This window comes from Mesocricetus auratus, unplaced genomic scaffold (assembly GCF_017639785.1).
Source record: "Mesocricetus auratus isolate SY011 unplaced genomic scaffold, BCM_Maur_2.0 Super-Scaffold_6723, whole genome shotgun sequence".
Taxonomy (NCBI): domain Eukaryota; kingdom Metazoa; phylum Chordata; class Mammalia; order Rodentia; family Cricetidae; genus Mesocricetus; species Mesocricetus auratus.
Window position 1 is genome coordinate 11,108,443 of NW_024429183.1, and position 20,236 is coordinate 11,128,678.

Sequence of the window (20,236 nt, forward strand, 5' to 3'; positions counted from 1 at the left end):
TATCTTTCCTACGATTTACTTAAACTTTGGTTTTATTTTGTTTTGTTTTGTTTTTGCTGTTGTGTCTTGTACCTATTGATCAACTCCACATTCCTCTATCTTCAACCGTGTCTTCTCTGTTCATTTTTCAGATAAAATTCTGTTCGTTATATTTTACTATTTCCTTAATGAACTATAAAGTGCACCCATGATTTTTTCAGTCTACTTATATTTTATATTGTATAACAACATGTACTATCAGAAGCCCTCCTTGAGGTTGTTTAATACCCCCATACACACAGAAATACAAGAAACTTTTTTGTGGTGTTGTGGTAATCTACTTTGAATGTATATTATCAACTTTGTAATGTAATTAATCAGAGAATTTTATTTTTGTACTTCAAGAACACCAGGTAATTTATAATTTCTAGTGCTTTTCATTTCTTTTTAAATATCTGAGCTTTCATCTAATGTTATTTCTTTTTATCCCAGAAAATTTGTTACAATTATTGTCATTTCAGATGTTAACTTGTCATTCTAAAATGGGCACTCAATCCTTTGGTATAGTTCTATTTTATTTACTTTAAATTCTCTATTTACTCACTGTAGATATTTTTAACTTTATGTCTTTAAACATGTCGATAAAGTTAACTTTATAGACAAATTTTAAAATGTAGTCAAGACATTGTTTCCAATGTTTTGATTTTATGTGGAAGTATACTGTCTTGAAATAGCCAGTAATGTGCATAGTGTTCTGGATGATGTAGGTGATGAGTCAAGAGAAATATATACATTGCTTTTTTGAGACAGGGTTTCTCTGTAACTTTGGAGACTTGTCCTGGAACTCCCTCTGTGTACCAGGCTGGTCTCGAACTCAAAGAAATCTGCCCCTCTGTCTCCTGCATGCTGGGATCAAAGGTGTGGGCCACCACTACCAGGCTGAGATACCATATTTTTATTGTTACCTAACATTTTATCTTTTCCTATGTGTATGTATATAGAAGCCTATGACTTCCTATGTGCCAGGGTTCTCTATGGCTGCTTTGCTCTGGGCTTTCAGTCTTCCCTCTCAATTTGAGGACATGGTCTTTGTAGTAAAGAAGTGAATTTTTGCCATTCCTGCCCTAGACTGAAGGATTTTCAAAGCCAATCTCAGAGACTTAACAGCCCTGATCTTTTTCTCCTCCAGCAGCCACTGAGGGAATAGCCTGTTGTTTGTTCAGTCATGTCTGAGGCTCTCTGCTTGGCCCTAGAATCTCTCCCTGATTCACAAGCACTTTGAAAGACAGTTGAGTGTCCAAGGCAGGAGTTATGCAGCCAACTCATCAAAACCAGCTTTCTTTTTTCTGGAAATTACCCTATCCTTCAGTTTCCAGTTATTCTGTATTCCACAAACTCTGCCTTCTGACACATTGTGTCATATATAAAAATAAAATAATACAGAATTCCCTTGAAGTTTCGTCTCCTAATGGCAAGACACAGCTAGTGCCTGCCAAGAAAAAAAAATTAAACATAGGTCCCATTCACCTTGGTTCTCCTCTTTTAACCAATCCTAGAAAACCCTGTCGAAGTTCAATTCTACCACACTTCCTTCAAACACACACACACACAGATTTACCATTTGTTTTTATTTTATGTAATAAGTATTTGCTTTCATGTATGTAAGCAAACCACAAGTGCACCTGGTGCCCTTGGGGGTCAGAATAGGGTGTTGGATCCCCTGGCATTGGAGAAAATTTATTACATACTAGGTGGGTGCTAAGAACTGAAGTTAGTCCTCTTGAAGAGCAGCAACTGCTCTTAATTGCTGAGCCATCACTCTAGTCTCAAATACTTATCTATTACATTTATTGATTTAGACTCTGTTTAGGAAATACATTCCATGACATGTGTGTGAAAGTTAGAGGGCAATTTGCAGTATTGTTTCTCTCCTTCCTCTATGTGGGTCCCAGAGACTGAAATCAGGTCACCAGATTTGTCAAGCAGTACCCTTATCTGGTGAGTCACCTCTGCAGAACCCCAGATACTTATTATTTAATATTTTACTGAATCTGTAAAATCATAGTTGAGTGTGTGTGTGTGTTTCTTTATCTATAAGCTGAATAGAATATGATACATTTTAAACTCTTTATTTTTAAAAACTAGTTTTAATTAACAATGTGTTGTGAAGGCACTTGGGGATTACTAGTGGTGATTAGGTTAACTTTTTGCTGCTGTTAAGCACTATTAATAACAACTTTACACATTTAAAATTGCAGTTTTCATTGTGTGAACAATTTTTGTACATATATTAAGAAAAAAGGGGTGCTATCCAAATGGAGTAAATATTAGTTCTTACGGAATTCCATACAATGTTTTTGATTATACTCACTCCTCCCCCAATTTTCTCCCAGACCACCCCCATTCCTTAAAGTAGAGTTTAGGTAAGAGAGATTATATACTTCAAATAAAAATTCAATCATAGTTCTATGCTTCCATATAAGTTCTTCTTCCATGTTGTTCTAAGAGCTTCATGTATGTATGTATGCATGTATGTATGCATGTGCTTGTGCACATATGCATATATCATATACATCCATATACACAACCACATATGTAGCATTATTATAATCATGGTGTTTGACAAGCATGCAAACAGCATTTACATAATTCAAATAATGAGTTCATTTAACAGCAACTGATTGCTGAACTACATGTCCACTTTATACTCAAATCACTCTTGACTCAAATCCAGATTATTAATAGGTAAGTGGGACATGTTTACCAACATCCCAACATCAAGGCTCAAAGAACATTGGGACAAGGAGGCAGAGGTCTTGATGTAGAGAAAAAATATGATCAAAATATATTACATGAAAAATAAAGAAAATAAAAAAGAAGAATGCAATATCTGGAGGGTGGGGAGGGGTGCTGTAAAATGTTGTGTTCTGTACATGACAGAGCTATTGAACTTACAGCTGATCTAGTGGCCTGCACAAGATCAAGCCTTTGGACATTCTAGCATGGTTGCAGCAAAGCACACATTGTGGCCCTGGCAAACTCTCATGAGGCTCCAGCCTAACTGAGAAGCTTTTGCAGGTGATAGCTACCAGAGGGAGGAGAACCATTCTTGTAGAGAAATGTGGCTGCTGGAAGATTGCCTGTGCTCTATTGGATGGTTCCACACCAATGCATGTGTGGACAATACTAGCTGGAAACAAATGGGCTATTTAAAAAGAAGAAGAAGAAGAAGAAGAAGAAGAAGAAGAAGAAGAAGAAGAAGAAGAAGAAGAAGAAGAAGAAGAAGAAGAAGAAGAAGAAGAAGAAGAAGAAGAAGAAGAAGAAGAAGAAGGTGAGAAACTGCGAAGGAAGTGGGCATGTACAGGGAGATTCAGGAAAGTTAGAGGGGAATTGGGTCTGATCATATTGTATTGTATATAGTTGTGAAATTAGCAAAGAGTAAGTTTTCAAAAATAAATAAATACATGCAGGTCCAACTGCTTAATAATATAAAACAGACATGTAATGTAAAGAAATGTCAGTAAAACATTTTAAATATTAATTTACAGATAATAGACATGAGCGATATACTTACAGTCTATGCTCAAAGACAAAAATACTATATTTTTTAAGAGAAAAAGAATACATACATAGGATTTTTTCTGCTTAGAAAAACATTACATTTCCAAAACTCTAAATGTTATAGATTCCCATTTTGCAGACATTATTCATATAATATTTATTCTTTCTGGTATACTTTATCCTTTAAAACATATAAAAGAACTACATCCTAAAATCATTGCTAGGAATTATAGTAATTCGAAATCTACAAATTTGTACTTCTGAAGTTTGCAGCCTCTATTGATGGAACACGCTTTGGTAACTGGTTAGATAATACTGTAGAAGTGATATTAACACTGACAAGGAACTAAGGAGAATCACTGCTCTCATGTCATAGGCACCTCTGTTTTCTCATATGATAAAAATAAAATAAACAAAGCATGTGGTCTACTATTAAAATAGCCTCTGAAAGTTTCATATCTTAACCTCTAGAATTAGAATGACTGTACCATGCATCATCAAAACATAGTTTCCCCTAATTATTTCTTCAAATGACTCTGTTTAGCATCCACCTAGTTGTATACCCTGGATGAAACTAAAAGAAAAGTTACCATTCGCTCCGATCCGCATCGCAGTTGCAGTGATACTGAGCATCGATGCAGTTCCCTTCCAAGCCACAAGTGCACTTCTGAGGCACAGGCGAGGAACCTCCCCAGTAAGTCTGTGTTTCATTGGTTCTCCCCACCCACCAGCTCCGAGGGCTTCCATCTGAAAGACAAAGGAAAAGGATGAATCGTTTGCTTCCGTCATAGAACACTGTTCCTCTGTCCCAAGTCTTTAAAAGTGAAGGTGTCCTGAAGGAGTGGGAGGGAGGGAGAGAGGGAGAGAGGGAGGGAGGGAGGGAGGGAGGGAGGGAGGGAGGGAGGGAGGGAGGGAGGCAGAGAGAGAGAGAGAGAGAGAGAGAGAGAGAGAGAGAGAGAGAGAGAGAGAGAGAGAGAGAGAGAGAGAGAGAGAGGAGAGAGGCAGAAAAGGACTGATAGGGTATAATAATGCCCTAAACACTGTAATTGACAGCATATTTGGGAAGAAACTATCTTTACAAAATACTTTAAGTCTTTTTTAAATGTCTCTTTATAATCGCTATAATCATTGCACACTCATTCTTTATGAGTGCGTGTTTGTGCCTGCAGGAGTTTACATGCACCCTATGAATGCAGGTGACCAGAAGGGAACATAGATCTCTGAAAATGGAGTTGCAGTTCATTGTGAGCCACCTTCTGTGGGTGCTAGGAACTGAATTCAGGTCCTCACTGTGTGGTCTTCACTGCTGAGCTGGCTCTCGGCTCCCTCATTTTCTGTCTTAAGTGAGCAATACATTGTTCTTTGAATAGAAACCGTCAGTCCACATTTAATCATGAGAGTTCTTATTTGCAACTTTTTAGAAAATGATCTTTACAAGAAATTGCCATCAAAATATAAACTATGGTGATTAATACAGTGAAATAAAATTGCTTCTGAATCATAAAACAACCATCAAAACATTGTGGAATATTATACAAAGGCACTGATGTTTCTCCATAATTTATTGGTTAAAATATACTAGCTATTTATTAGGCATCAAGCATGGGTCTAGCACTCCTTTGTCATGACTTAGGATTTATCGGGGAGTCTGTATTTTCTCTTCCATTTCCTGGCTTGGCTATTTATTTGAGGACCACAGAAATAATACTGAAAAATCTTCATGCCTGAAGCGAATATTACAGTAAAAAAAAAAAAGTTTCCCCTAGCTAAACGCATCTCTTTCTACGATAAATGTTCAGCTACCAGCTCCTTCCCAGAGCCAAGACTAAACACGATGCCAAGGATTTCAAGCAAGGAGCAGACAGAACATTTAGCAGAGGATTTGTAGAAAGGGAGCTGAGGCATGCAGGCACTCTATCTCAGGGGAGAAAAAAAGTTCAGAGGAAAAGAATCATAGTGTTTGGAGACACAGGGCAAAAGAAGAATGCAAGCAACATCAAATCAGTCAGTCCCCTGCGAAGGACCAGGCACTTTCCTCCTGATTCCCAAATTCTTATGTTATCATCATCATTCCCACAGGGATTCTGCAGCTTTTGCTCATTCATACGCTACTCACTAACACAGCACTCATTTTAACCTGCTATTAAGTAGACCTTCTATAAATACTGACAATTTTTTTCTCCCAGCATTAATATAAACACCTGCCATGTTTAAGAGAAGGAAAAAAAGGCAGGAGGATTGGGATGCTTGTGTTATCTAAAGCTCTTAACCTCAAGACTACTTCTACTTCTAGCTTGATTAACTCACAACTCATCAACAGTTAAGCCTACTTGAAATTTTTTCCAAGAATACTAAGGTACACTGCTTAAAATACATCTTCATAGATTGAGGAAAAGTAGATTGCTATTCTTTAAAAAACTACGTAATATTTTACAGCTATATTTCTGATCTTCTCTATAAAAGATAAATTGCTGAACGCTTTGCTTATTATTTATCATTATAGTGTGTGTGTGTGTGTGTGTGTGTGTGTGTGTAGTGTGTGTGGTGTGTACCTGTATGTATAATCAAGTCAGAGAAACCTTCAGGAATTGGTTCTTTTTTTTTTTTTACTATATGTATTTAAGGGATAAAACCTAGATCATTAGGCTTAGTGGCAAATGCCTTTGCCCACCCATTCATTTCACTAGCTCATGCATGTTGCATGTTTTAAAGCCATCAAATACATTTGGGCCCATTGAAAGCTTTTTAAATGTTAACTAATTTAAATAAATGTATGAATGAATTTTTAAAAACATGAGCAATATTTTTTAATTAAAATAAAACCACTCTAGTTGATTAGGGTAAGGCATTGCGCCTCCCATGGTTAAACTCTTAATCAGCCTGGTTGTACCCAAGACCATCCTTCCAGTGAGCTGTTATCTCATCTGCTAAAAATATGTGTTCCTAATGCTTCACTATATTCATACTCAGTTATGCCACCGTCATTGCTAGAAGCTGCTACATCATTGAGATCCAAAGATTCAGATTTAAGGCCGCCTTCCTGTCTGTCTTCTTTGTCATTCCTACTGGGACCTCAGCATCTAAATTGTTCTCTAAATTGTTCAACTTTCCTAAGCTGCTCCACCTCAGATACATTCTGAGCATTGACCTGAGAAACCAGTGATTGACTAACAATATCCAGGCATCACTGCCATCTGGCCCACAGTCTAGAAGTGGACTGTTTTCTTTACTAATGTTAATATTGGTTATCAACGTTTCAGGCTCAAGAATCATCTAATTCTCAACCTTCCTAACCCTTCGATCCTTTAATTCAGTACCTCGTGTTGTGGTGACCTCACAACCATAGAATTATTTTTGTTGCTGCTTCATAGCTATAATTTTCTACTGTTATGGATCATAATATAAATATCTGATATATGAGGGGTGAAGGGGTTGTTTGACCTCAAGATTGGTCATAGCCCACAGATTGAGAATCACTGATCTAGAAGGAAAGCTTTCAGAGATTCCTGTGAGGGGGTATCTAGATTAGGTGAGCTTCTGAACATGCCTAGCAGACATTTTCTCAGTAAACTGCTGTGGAAAATTCATCTTGAAGATGGGGAGCACCATTCTCTGGGCTTAGGTCCTGGGCGGCACACAGTAGAGAAAGCCAGCTGAACACCATCATTCAACACTGTCTCCCATGTGTGGGTGCAATGTCTCCACCTACCTCAAGATTCTGCCGCTAGGACACCCCACAACCATGACTACACTCTTAAACTGTGGGCCCAAATAAGCCCCTTCTCCCTTAACTTGCTTTTGTCAGGGTATTTTATCATAGTAATAGGGACCATAACTAAAGTGAATAGTGTAGTCATGGCTGCAATAGCTTGTGAGGTTTTGCTGATACCACAGGTGTTGAAGGTCCTTCCCTTTACATCCCGATCTGCTTTTTATCACCCTGGGGGATCCCATCTGTTGGTTTTATCAGTATGTGACTCATTTGTGCTTTTGATGGTTTTCTTCCCTTAGGTTTTAGTTTTCACACTTACTGAGTTAAAGCTAATGAACAGAAAGTGTACCATCTCAACAAGTGCATCATGATACATTGTGAGCTAATTGTCACATCCATCACTTTATATAGTTACATGTGTGTGGGTTTGTGGGATCTTATCATATTATTAGCATATCATAACACTGCTGCTGTACCTTAAGAGCCTAGCTGTGATTCATCTTGTGATCCCCTTCCTAATCCCCGCCCCCTTGTTCTTCAGTAGTCACTTTTCCATTCCCTGTTTCTATTAATTCAACCTTTCCAGGTTCCATATACAAATAAGATGATGTAGCATTTGTGTTTCTGTGTTTGGCTTGTTTCACTTTGCATAATGGCTTCTATCATCTCAAAGAGATCACCACATTAGCACTACAGCATTATTCAAGATAGTTAAAACACACAAGTTGCCTAATTGTCCACTGATAGTGAACTGGACAAAGAAAATGGGTTATATGCACAATGGAATATTGTCCAGTTTAAAAAAAACTGAAGGGAATCCTGCCATTTGTGATGAGTATAAATGCACAGAGCCTTATGCAATGTGAAATAACAGCAAATACCAAGCATGTGAACAATCTGCTATATTCTAGGCTGTATACTTTCACTATAATCACACAGAAGGTCAGACTTTTAAAATGTTTTCTCAATAGTCTATCTGGAATTGAAGCCCATGTTAGGATAACAAACAAGAGTGAACAAGGAGACTTTGTGAAGCAGTTGTCTTAGAATCCTGTTTTCTCAAGAAAAATATACCCCAGTATCACAGCTCAAAAGCACAGCGCTTCAGTGTGGCAGAAGGCTACATATGCCGGGTGGGGCTGGGGTATGTTCTTTGGATCCAAGCAGAAACGTTTGTGTTGCACAAATGAGCAGAAAAAACGTCAAACTTTTAAAGAGAAGACACTATAGTGAAAGCAGGGACTCTTAAGGGTTAAGTTCCCCCATGAAGGCTTATTTATGTATGGTGAGAACACTGTTCTGCCCACTTGATAATGACATCATCAACGACTGTTCTAGGCAGAAGATGTAAAGACAGCTCTAGCATTACATCATGAAATGTTCTGAAGGAGACAGTGTAAAACCCCAAAAAGGCCCGACAGTGGTGGTACACACCTTTAATCCCAGCACTCAGGAGGCAGAGGCAGGTGAATCTCTGAGTTGTAGGACATCCTGGTCTACAGCGTGAGTAGTTCCAGGAAAGCCAGCACTTTTACATAGAAAAGCCCATCTCAAAAAACAAAACAAAAAAACCCTAAACGAACCAGACATAACTGAGCTGGTTCTCACTAGAATATATGAGCTCAGCTGCTTTTCTGGTGTCTGCATAAGCAGCTGTGTCCACTATTTCTAGCAACCTTTCCTAATTTTCAGCTATACCTAGAGGATAGCCCTCAACAGTTCATGAAAAAGGAGAGATACACAGAACAGTCACTTTGGGAAAACTAAGTCATACTTGAATTAACTCTTGTCCTTGATAAAATAAACCTTATTGGCTGGCCACTTGCTCTCTATAGGGATAAACACTGCCTCCATTCATCTAGTACCAGAATGAAGCCGTTACTACACAGTTATCTGATTAAGGCCAGGTGGAGAATCAAAAAGCAATCAGGACTTTGGACAAAGCTCAATGTAAATTGACCTTGTACTTTTCTCCAGGCAAAAGCATCTCTGAGACTTCCAGACTGTGACAAGTTTGCTTAGTGTTCAGAACATCAGCGCCTCGGTGGAAATGAAATTTTCAGGAGACTCACCACGAAGCCTGGAAAGTGTGCCGGATGCCTCGGTTTACTCACCTTGCTGATTGACGAGCCTAGACTTCTTGCAGTAATATACAAGCTCCTGTTGGCAGTGCTCTGCACGGCTAATGGAGGCCTGCAGCTGTTCCGTGCTGGCCGCATACTCAAAAACCCCAGTGTGGGGGTTCTCGGAATGAGTGCTCCTGACTCTCATTAAGTCAGAGCCATTGTGTTGTATGATGGTCCATGCCGTTTCTTGTATGCAGAAATGGGGGAAGAAAGAGAGGAGACCATCACTAGTCTGCAAAAGTTAAAATAAATAAAGAAAATCAAAATCATCTTCTTTCTGGGTTAAGTCTTTCTAGTCATCAAATCTCTCTGAGAGAATCAACACAAATGGATCCTCAGGTTTTTAAGATTGTAGCAAAATGACTCTCTTCCCTGAAATGTATCCTAGCACCACGCATTTGCTATGATTTTGCTTGAAGCTTTATATTATTTAACCACAGCAATATTAGAAAATCAGAATTATTGAATTTTTGTAACATGTTCATCTAGTGAAATCTGATAGCCTAGCTTTTCTTCTAGAATGAAAAAAATGCTACATGTTCTAAATGTAAAATATTATTTGTTTAAACATGTAGAATTACACATTACTATGAGAAAAAGTGAATGTTACAGTTAGTAAAAGCTTATACTATGTGACATAAAAATGAAATTGTTTACTCTTAAAATTGTTCATGTTACCAGTCAAAATGAAATCAATTTTTAAATCTCTCTTTAGCCGATATGAATATATTTTTCTTCCTTCCTATCTTCATTTCTTTCCTTTTTAAAAAAATTGTGTGTGTGTGTGTGTGTGTGTGTGTGTGTGTGTGTGTGTGTGTGTGTGCGTGTCGTGTAGGTGCCCTTGGAGGCCAGAAGAGGGCATCAGATTCTCTGGAATTGGAATTATAGGCAATTGTGAATCAATGCATGTGCCAAATTGGAGGGAAGTAGTAATGAATTGTAGAATTTCTCCCTGAACTTAGCTAATATATTCACAGGAATAAACAATAGAAACAGGATAAGGTAGTCAGGTTTGACAGTTTCTGCACCCATCACTCCCGTGGTTATCAAATAAAAAGGTGGGTGAAATGAGAGAGGAAAAATTAGCCCTTTCATGTTTCCTTTCTGTTTTCAGTTCAGGTGCAATCAGCAGCAATGTTCTCTCCAGAAGGGCATTCATTATATATAAACTAATAAGATTAATTATTGGTGCTGCAGAACAGGGTGAGGCAATCAGATAAGGTTGCACAGCTGGCCTGGGTCTGTGACCTTCAGAAAGTGAAGAAAAAAGTAAAAATATAAGCCTTCATTTCCAAGTTTGAAAAGGATTGGCAGAACCAGTTAATAGGCTAGGTCAGAAACCCTGCAGTTCTTGCTGACTCAACCATAGCTGTTGGAAGTTTCAGGTTATTATTAAGCAAGCAGCTCCAGTCACCCTGGACTCCCTCAGACTGGACTCTTATTGTTCAACAAACCAATGGCCTTTTCTTGGGGTGAATCTGCCGCTGTGCATGAGAAATCTTAACTCTGGCTGAGAAACTTTTAGAAGAACAAGACAGCAAACCTGCCCCGGAGCCTTTGTCTCTGGGCTCTTTGGGTCACGTTAAGAGGGCCCTCTGCCCAGTTCAGCTTCCCCGTTTTGTATTTTTTTTTCCCTAAAGGGACTGAAAAAGGTTAAAGCCATCATGCATGGCCGCCAGTCAATGGCAGCTCTTATAAATGTTTCCTTTTGGAAATACTGAAACAGGCAGATATTAGGAGAGGTTCTGTAAGCAATTTTATTTTCTGATACAAAACGCTACTAAGTGTGCAGTTAAGGAGAAATTGTGCCTAGCAGACCATCCAGCTCTCCAAAGCAAAGGAGACATGAAATCATCTGGGATATTCAACAATGGAAGTGAGGGCTCCTGCAGCCAGGTCTGGAATCATGTGTGTAGATTTTAATAGGAGGATCCTGGAAACTCTTGAGCTTATTGGTTGCTTTCCTGGTCATTCAGACATGATGTGGTAGCTGAGGTCTCTGGTGTGGCCTTAGAAATAATAATAATAAAATGGAAGGACTGCATAATTTGCAGTGATTTATTTGATTGGGAACTTTCAGTCTGAGATGACAAACATTGTTTTACATGCTAATCATGGTGTCACCAGCACACAGCTTGGCACATGCAAAGGGCATGTGCTGGGGAAATGAGGGAATCATCAAATAAGGAGACATCTCAATAAAAATGACGTGGTGTTTAGATTGGAGCACCCCAGATCATTTCATTCTCATTTGTGCTGGCTCTGAAACTGTTTTATAACTCTCTAAGCTTCAAAGAGCAGAAAGGATGGCAAACTACCATGAAGTATGACACTGATGGGTCTATGGTAGCACTCTACTTTCAAGCCAATGAGTTAGTCTGCCACATGTGCAGAAAGTAACCTTCATCTCTAAGCTGTTCACCTTCCATCTATCCATTCATCATATATCTACTTATCATATGTCCATCTGCCATCTATCAACTATCTATCTTCTGTGTATTATATGTAATTTATCATGTATGAATCTATTACTTATCCATTTACCTGTCATATATTCATTATCAGCTATGAATCATTTATATATCTATCATTCCTTTATCTATAATCTATCATCTATCTAAAACCTATCCATCCATCATTTGCCTATCCACCATATATCTGCTTATTATATATTCATCCATTTATCTACCTATCCACTTATCCACTCACTTGTAATCTACCATTCACTCAATGTCTATCATCTATTCATATATCATCTACCTATTCTTTATCACCTGGGTATTCATCTATAATCTTTCACCTACCTATCTGCTCATCCATAATATATGATGAATATCTGTCATTTATCTATCAACTATCTATCCAGTCACCTATAAACTACCACCTGTGTACCTTTGTATCTTCTATCTGTCACCAAGCATACATTCTTTTATCATCTATCCCTCTATCATCTGTCTGGCACAGACTATCCTCCTGTTACCTACTACTACCAACTAATTACGCGCTTGCCTTTCCTTACTGACCCCGAAGTCCTACTTATTGGGGACCATTTCTCACAAGGAATCTTAGCAGCTTAGAATCCTTGCACCCCAGTTTCCCGACAGCCATATGCACCTGTGTGTGCCACAGCCGGGATCCCAGACCTGTGAGACACGTGTCCTCTGGAGAATTATTGGCATACGCCCCTCCATAAAGTGAGAAGGACTTTGGCACCGTAATATAACAAATCTGTACCAGGGAAGTTACAAGTCCTTATATACTAATTAGCGCTAAGAGTGGGCAGCAGACAAACCTTTGATCTCTAGAGCAATTTACTATCTGGGACTTCGAAGACAAATCTACATTTGACCAACTTTCAACCTCACAGTCATTCTGTGTATGTTTGTTGTTTTGTTTTGCTGTTTCACTTGTAGCTGTTGTCAGTTTATCTAGCTTTCTTAGGGAGGATAACACCGTTTCATTACAGGTTATTTGTAATTCCTGTGCTAGACAAGCAACTGCCATTTGATTGACAGTCTATTGGGTTTCCTCCCCTGTAATGGAAGAAACCTGTGTGGCCTCCCTTTGCACAAGAATATTAATATTACTAACGTGTGCATGTGTCTGTTATCTGGTTTCTCTTTTGCACCGCCTTTAACAGAGAACCCATCTCTTCGTTAACAATACATTCAACAAGAACTCTAAAATCTGCTTTTTAAGTGTTTACCTTAATGTCTGCTTTTCATGTCTGAAAAAAATTATTCCTTACTAAACGCAACAAGAGTTATGGAGTAAGGAGACACAGTGCAATGAACAAGAAGAGACCGCTGAAACAGGCAGAAAAATCTATGGACTTAAAAAAATAGAATGGTAATTTGAGTTTGCCAGTGTCTCTCCCTGAAGAGATTTCTAATGCTATGAATTGTAAATAAAGCTACTGAGTAATTAAGGTCTTGATTTACCTGAGGCTGACTGCTATTTTTTAGGGTGATAACAGTATAAAGAAAAAACCTGCTGTTTAAGCAACACAGTCGCAAAGCTGTGGTGCCTCGTGTTTAATAGCTGAGGGTGATAGATGTGCTAAAGACTGGGAAGAGCAGGTAGGGAGTAGTGCCTTTAGGAAAGCAAGAGCTAAGGAAAGCAGGGCCAGGGCCAGCTAGTGAAGCCTGGATGCATGCACGGCTGCCTGCTAGCAAAGGTTCTCTGTTAACCTCCATAGCTCCCCCAAACCCTCTAACTCTGAAATCTCCAAAGTGAAACAATTATGCTACTTTTGTAAGACCTAGAGCCCTCATCTTATTGTCATAGCAGCCTTGAGAACCCATTAAATAAAAGTTGCCCCCCCCTGCCAAAAGAATGGAAGTCTCCTTCCATAAGAGTTCATCTAGTTGGGCATGTCCAAGAAGACAGGTTTATATTAAGACATGTTAATCAGATAGGGGGAACAATTATCTCTTTAATGAGATAACATACTTTTCCTTCCCAGGATTCCCAAACACTAGTACAGTCCCAATGAGCCACCATGATGTTCTGTTGGGTCTGCCCAGATTTCTGTGTCTTGATGCAGCAAAACTTAATTTCCTCCTCTTCCCTGTCTTCTGGCAACAGACTGGCTCTTGTTCTCTCTCCTAAGGTCCCATTTACAGATCTGTGATGAAGTCAACTCAAAACTCCCACTCTGCCTGAGAATCTCCTTCTCTGAATTTATAAGAACCTAAAAGTCACAGGCTTGGGACAGCTTTGGAAGTCATCATTTTTTGGAACTGAAGCCCTCCAGAAAGACTTGATATCCCCACATCATTATGATAAAAATCACACTGAGCTGTCTGTTATGAAGGCAGTGATTCAAGCACAGAAACCCTTAACAGTACAGCAGGAAGTAGGGAGTTGAAGGCACAGCATTTCCATTTGTCAAGGGTTTGAAAGCTATCACTTCAGCTCCCACTGAAGCAATCTTCTATACAATGCAATGTTTGATAAAGAGGAACTTCTTAAACACAAAACTATTTCATTATAGCAAACACAATGAGTTTAAAGTGGAATAAAACTGCCTTCCACCAAACAGGAACATCTACAGGGACTCATCTAATTCTGTTTTTAAATTATAGTTAGGATACTCAACTGACAAAGAAATTTGGTCTTTAATGTGACTTAAGAAGCTATCCATTCAAAATAGGGATTTTTGTTTACTTGTTTCTATCAGTTAGCTTATAATTTTTGGGTTCTTTTAAGCCACTTGGAATCATTCCCTTCACACCAATTTCAAACTTCTATTAGTTTTCTAAGTCACACATTTGCAAGCTATCGACTCAGCATTGTGCCGGGTTTTCTTGACTACTCTCCCTGATATGGGTAACAAGAAGAGACAGGGAATGGGGCACTGATCAAAGGTGGGAAAGGCTTCAGGCAGCAAGAAAAGGGACCAAGATTTGAGTTCTTGCCTGTGCCACCTGGTACCACCAGCCTGCCACACTGACACTTGCTGACTCTTGGTTCCCTCATTTGCAAAAATAAAACAAGCAAAGTTTCACATTAGAACGCATGCTTCTCCTGCATCTTGCTGGGGGCTGTTATATTCTGAGTTGCTTCTTTTGTTGGACTATGTTTCAATATTCTGAAGCTTCTAGAGACACGTAGCTGTCCCTGAACAAAAGTGTCTCTGCCCTCAACATCTGGCAGATATAATTCAGTAATTTGCATATGGTGATGCATGCCTGAATTATTATCCATAGTAGCATATGAGATAGTTGATCTCATCATTTATAGATCTTCATTATCTTTGAATTCATTCACTTGCTAAAAATTTATTTGTAACCCCAACATCTTCCAGTCGTCTGTAGACATGCACAGAGTAGCAAAAAATTTGAGTTCTCAATATGTGCACTCCCAGCTAGAGCTGAAGAAACAGCTGCTCCCTGCCTCCTGCTTCAGTTATCATATCAGAAATGAATGCAGTTATGGTCTATTTTGTAATCCTCCCTGCCTCTTTTGGTTGATGATATTGCTGTTTAAAATGGTTGCCTAATACTGCTGAGGTACTGAAGATTATCACTAAGCTCAAACCATGATTGGAACATAAAACATATTAGTTAGTACTGCCCAGCAGTGAGTTACAATTCATTTGGTCACAAATTCAATGTTAATAAATCACAGACCTCTCTTTGTGTGTTTCTCTGTGTGCATGTGTGTGTATGTGTGTGTGCACTTGTGTGTATATTTTTTTAACCTACAACACATGTAAAACAAGATTAAGTATTGATTTATTAAAAAGAATACAGCCACCAGAAGCTCTTGAAAACCTATCTTACTATGTTCATCTTAGGAGCAATGGTTTAGTATTTTTTAATCTAATGTCCATGGCTATTTTATGGAACATGACAACCACAAATCAGGAAATGATTCCCCCTACCTCTATCCTCACCGCAGTGAGTGTGTGTTTGCGCGCGTGTGTGCACGCGTGTGTGTGTGTGTGTGTGTGTGTGTGTGTGTGTGTGTGTGTGTGTGTGTGTGTGTTTCTGGAAGCCTCAAAGACCAGAGATATTTATTAGTTCTCAGAGATCTAATTTTTAAAATCGCAGCTTACACCTCATATGTAGATAAATGGCCTGTGAAACATTTATGGGAACACAGATTTTGTAGCTTTGCAGGGACATTGAAGTTAATTCTTACTTATGATCCATCCTATACAAACTGGACAAGTTTAAAAATTAATTTGGACACTCAAGTGCATAGCTTACATTGGCAGTGTTTTCCTTTGTTCTTTGTGAACTCTTTCCACTGTTAGTGGGTTTAAATTTACAGAGCAGATTAGTCTGTGCATACAGAAATTTGAGAATCATATGTGTAAAAGAGCAACTCCAAACCTGTGTACATAAAAAATATCATTTAGAAAGACTGTCTTTGGTTCTATGCCCCCTGCTGACCTGTGAGTGGAAAGCCCTCACTACTGTCTGGGGATGTGTAGTGTGCAGACTGTGCAGTGACACACAGGAGATGAGCAAACCGGCTCCACGTGGGTTTTAGATCAGTCTGGTCTGTAGAACAGTTTCCTCAGTGGATGCCAATTCATGAAGCCACCAAGGAGTGTATTTGAAAACTCTCTAAAGATATGTTCTACAGTAACTCTTGCCCCATGAAAATCAATAGCCCCGGTTTAACCAGTACCCTGTAGTTTTGAGAATTACATATCAGTGTAGACCTATTGTTGTTGCCTATCCAGCTATCTCCATAACATCTTGTTTGATGATGTGACAGACATCTTCAACTCAAATTGAGATTATGGAGTTTCTGCTTTCTGCCTCTCAGACCTTTCCTGATCCTATCTCCAATAATGTTAACACTTTGATTGTCTAAGCAGACCATGGTTTCTTAGATTTTCAAAAGTCTCATATGTATTCCATACATGAGGCGAGTTTTTTTGTCCCACCAGCACCGGTAATGGTCAGGGGCAATAGCTCCACCATCAGTTTGTCCCCGGTCATCTGCTGTGAGGATTTGAATGAACTGTCATGCATAAGTCTCTAGCATTGGAATACTTGGTCCTCAGATGGGGTTTTTTGTTTGTTTTGTTTGTGGAGGAATAAATGTGGAGGAAGTGTGTCACTGAAGGCAGGTGCTGTAATTTCAGAATACCCATGCCACTTTGAGAGCACACTCTCTGATTCCTATTTATGGCTTGGGAAGTGTCTCCCTTGCTGCAGTTTCAGCCACCTGCTACCTCGGCTCTGCCATCAGGGAATCTCACTCTCTAGAACTGTAAGCCCCCCTACCACACCTCCAAAAACACTCTTCCTTCTATAAGTTGTCGAAGTTTTATCAAAACAGTAGGGAAGTAACTAACACACCTGTGCTTTTGAAATGATCTCCTAACTTTAGCTCTGTATCCATTGTATCCTTGTTCCTGGACAGGCCTTTGCAATGTGAGAGTAGTTGTGGTCCTATCAAAGGAGGGCAGGTTGAATACATCATATAGGACTGTGCTTGAAATGTACCCAAATCATCTTGTCTCACTCAGGGCAACACCCATAGACCTTAAGGCACCATGACTCTCCCTCTTCTTATGCCCTCTAGTTGACCCCACTCATCCTTTTCTATGTCCTACCCACTGGCCATGCTCAAGCTAACTTGGGTTTGTTACTGATGTCTGAATATGCCTGGAGGTCTCAGGGTTTGGCATTTGCTATTGTTTCTCTATTAAAGGTTGTTTCTTCAGATATTCATGACTAGATTTTTCAGTAGCAAATCTTCCTCCACAACAATGCTTGACTCAATTCAGAACTGTCCCTTTCCCTTTGCTATGTTTCCCAGGACTGTGTTCTACTGCTGCACTGTGCAATGTAACTTCCTGACCTGACGGAAATTTTCTTGGCTATGATGACCAGTGCACTCCTTACTAGCCACAGGTGACACACAGGTTAAAATTTAAAGAGCTACTATTTGCTTTTAGTTAAAGTACTTATTTGCTTGCATTAATGAAATACATTTGAATTCATTGAACCTTGAAATTAATCTTAATTAATTTAAGCAGTATGTGACTACCATATTGGACAAAACAGTACACCCCAAATTCATCATTTTGTATTTGATAAAGGAAGGATAGATATGCCTTCTTGTTTTGTGTCTATATACAGTTTGCCTTGATGTTAATTGTTGAAATAGATATTTCTCCCTCTTATTACCCATTAACATCACCTTAATAAAACCTCAATTATCTAAATATGAATGAATATGTTTATGAAGTTTCTCTTGTTTAAGTTACCAATATTTATACCTGATAGAACTGAGTCCTTCAGCTCTATTCTTCAAAATTGACTTGTTTCTGATCCTTTCATGTGTGTCCATAAAGTATAAAATCTGTTTATCCCTTCACACCAAAATAATCACACCAACCTACAAACAAATGCCCTGCTGGAATTTTAATTTAGGTTTGTACTAAAAATCAATATCAATCTTGCAAGAGCTGACATTTTACAATGTTGAGTCTCTTAATTAATGAAAATTTTATATTCCTCTAGACCTCTAGGATTTTAAATCACATAAAGAGCATTTTACACCTATCTGTGAGAAGGCTTGCATATCCTCTATTGTGTTTATTACCATGTATTTGAGAGTTTAGAGGCTGTTGGAGATACGTTCTTCTAGAAGGTCATTTTCTAATTGCATATTACTGGTATATAGAAACAAACAATTTTATGCTAATTTGGAATCCAGTAATTATTGTAAATTAAAATCATTTACTATGGCTTTTCAGAATATTCTGAACATATAATTTAACTGCATATGAATATTGAAAATCATAGGTCATACTTTCCTATCCTTATACTTATTCTCCCTCTTGTATTAGATAAGAACTCCCATACAGTGATGAGCAGGATGGTGTTCCTGCTGGAAAGAGGGCGAAAATTGTCAATATTTGCAAACTGTTACCAATGTTGTAAGTCTGTGATCACTCTGGTTCTTTTTGTATCATAAGTAAATGTTGAACTTAACAAAAGACATTTTTCTGTGACTCGCAATTTCTGTCTGAGTTTAAATAGAATATGAGTTCTGGAAAACAAATAAATTTCATAGTTACATGTATTTAAAATAATGTTTCTTTTTCAAATCTTTCTTTTCTGTGCATTGATTTCTCTGACAAAGTCTTGTGTTTTGAGACACAATAGGAAACATTTTCATCAGATATACTGCTCAGTTACCATATGCACACAGACTAACAATGTTGTAAATTATAAACATTTAAAAAACAAGTGTGTTGAATATTTATTCTGCTTTTCCTAAATAGTACTGTGATGGTTGTTTTTAATTGTCAATTTGCTGTAATCTAGAATCTCCTGGGAAGAGAGTCCTTATAAGGAATTATCTAGATCAAGTTGATCTGCGCATCTCTGTGGATGATTGTCTAGAGGTCCAGGCTACAATGAGTGTCACCATCCCCTAGACTGTATAAGAGTAGTAAAAGCTAACTGAGCACAAAGCCTGGATATATTCATGAACTCTGTCTCTGGCTGTGGGTGTGATGTAACTAGCTATCACAAGTTCCTGTCGCCATGACTTCCCCAAAACAATAGACTATAATCTACAATTGTAAGCTGAAATAAACCCTCTCACTCCTAAGTTGTCTTTTGTCAGGGTGTTTTTTACAGCAACAGAAATGAAACTAGAACAAATGCCCACTTCAATCATGTTGCAAATTTGATCAATGTTATGCCTATTTCATTTTAATCTTGTGCAATTAGTTCATTAAAGCAGATTTAACTAGTAAACAGAGGTGTGTTAACTTACCAGTCATGTTGCAGTACAGGAGAAATGGTTGCAGAGGCCCACTTCCATCTGAGTCTATGTAGTAAAACCCAGAAGCATTGCCTCGGTGCTTATAGGCTTCGCATGACTGCTCATAGACAGCTGAGAGAGAGAAGAGAGATGTCATAAATGAAATAACATGAGACAAATCTCTCAAATTGTGAGAGATTTACAGTAGATCCCCAAGTCTATCTGCATCACTAGCCAAGAGAACAGGTAACATTTATATTTTAAAACAAAATCCATCCTTCTTTCTTTTTAAATTAATATGGATGAAAGGGATAAGGTACAAAAAAAGTGAGGTTGTATTTTATGACACTTTTATCACCAAAGGGGAAGGAGATTATTAGATCAAAATGAAAATTTAGCTTATTTTTATGGTAGGGAGAACTAGGGGGGAAAAAGGCAGCTCTTTAAATGTTAAGACCTTTGTAAGTACAATGTGGTATCTTCCAGTACCCATTTCAGAATATCTAATTCTAATATCACCTTGTAATAACTTAACATCTGAAAGTACAGTAGCATGACCTTCAGAACTAATCAGGTGCTACCCAGTAATTATGCAACGGGGACATTTTAA

General features: G+C 38.4%; 1 protein-coding gene across 1 annotated transcript in view; it reads right to left on the bottom strand.

Moving 5' to 3' along the window:
- Cntnap4 (contactin associated protein family member 4) overlaps positions 1-20,236 on the bottom strand; it is a 293,647-nt gene that overhangs the window by 63,003 nt on the left and 210,408 nt on the right. Inside the window, exons 12-14 of the mRNA XM_040736562.1 lie at positions 19,639-19,758; positions 9,367-9,564; positions 4,131-4,287 (exon numbers count right to left, since the gene is read on the bottom strand). Coding sequence (XP_040592496.1) covers positions 4,131-4,287; positions 9,367-9,564; positions 19,639-19,758 — 475 coding nt within the window. The remainder of the gene's footprint in view (positions 1-4,130; positions 4,288-9,366; positions 9,565-19,638; positions 19,759-20,236) is intronic.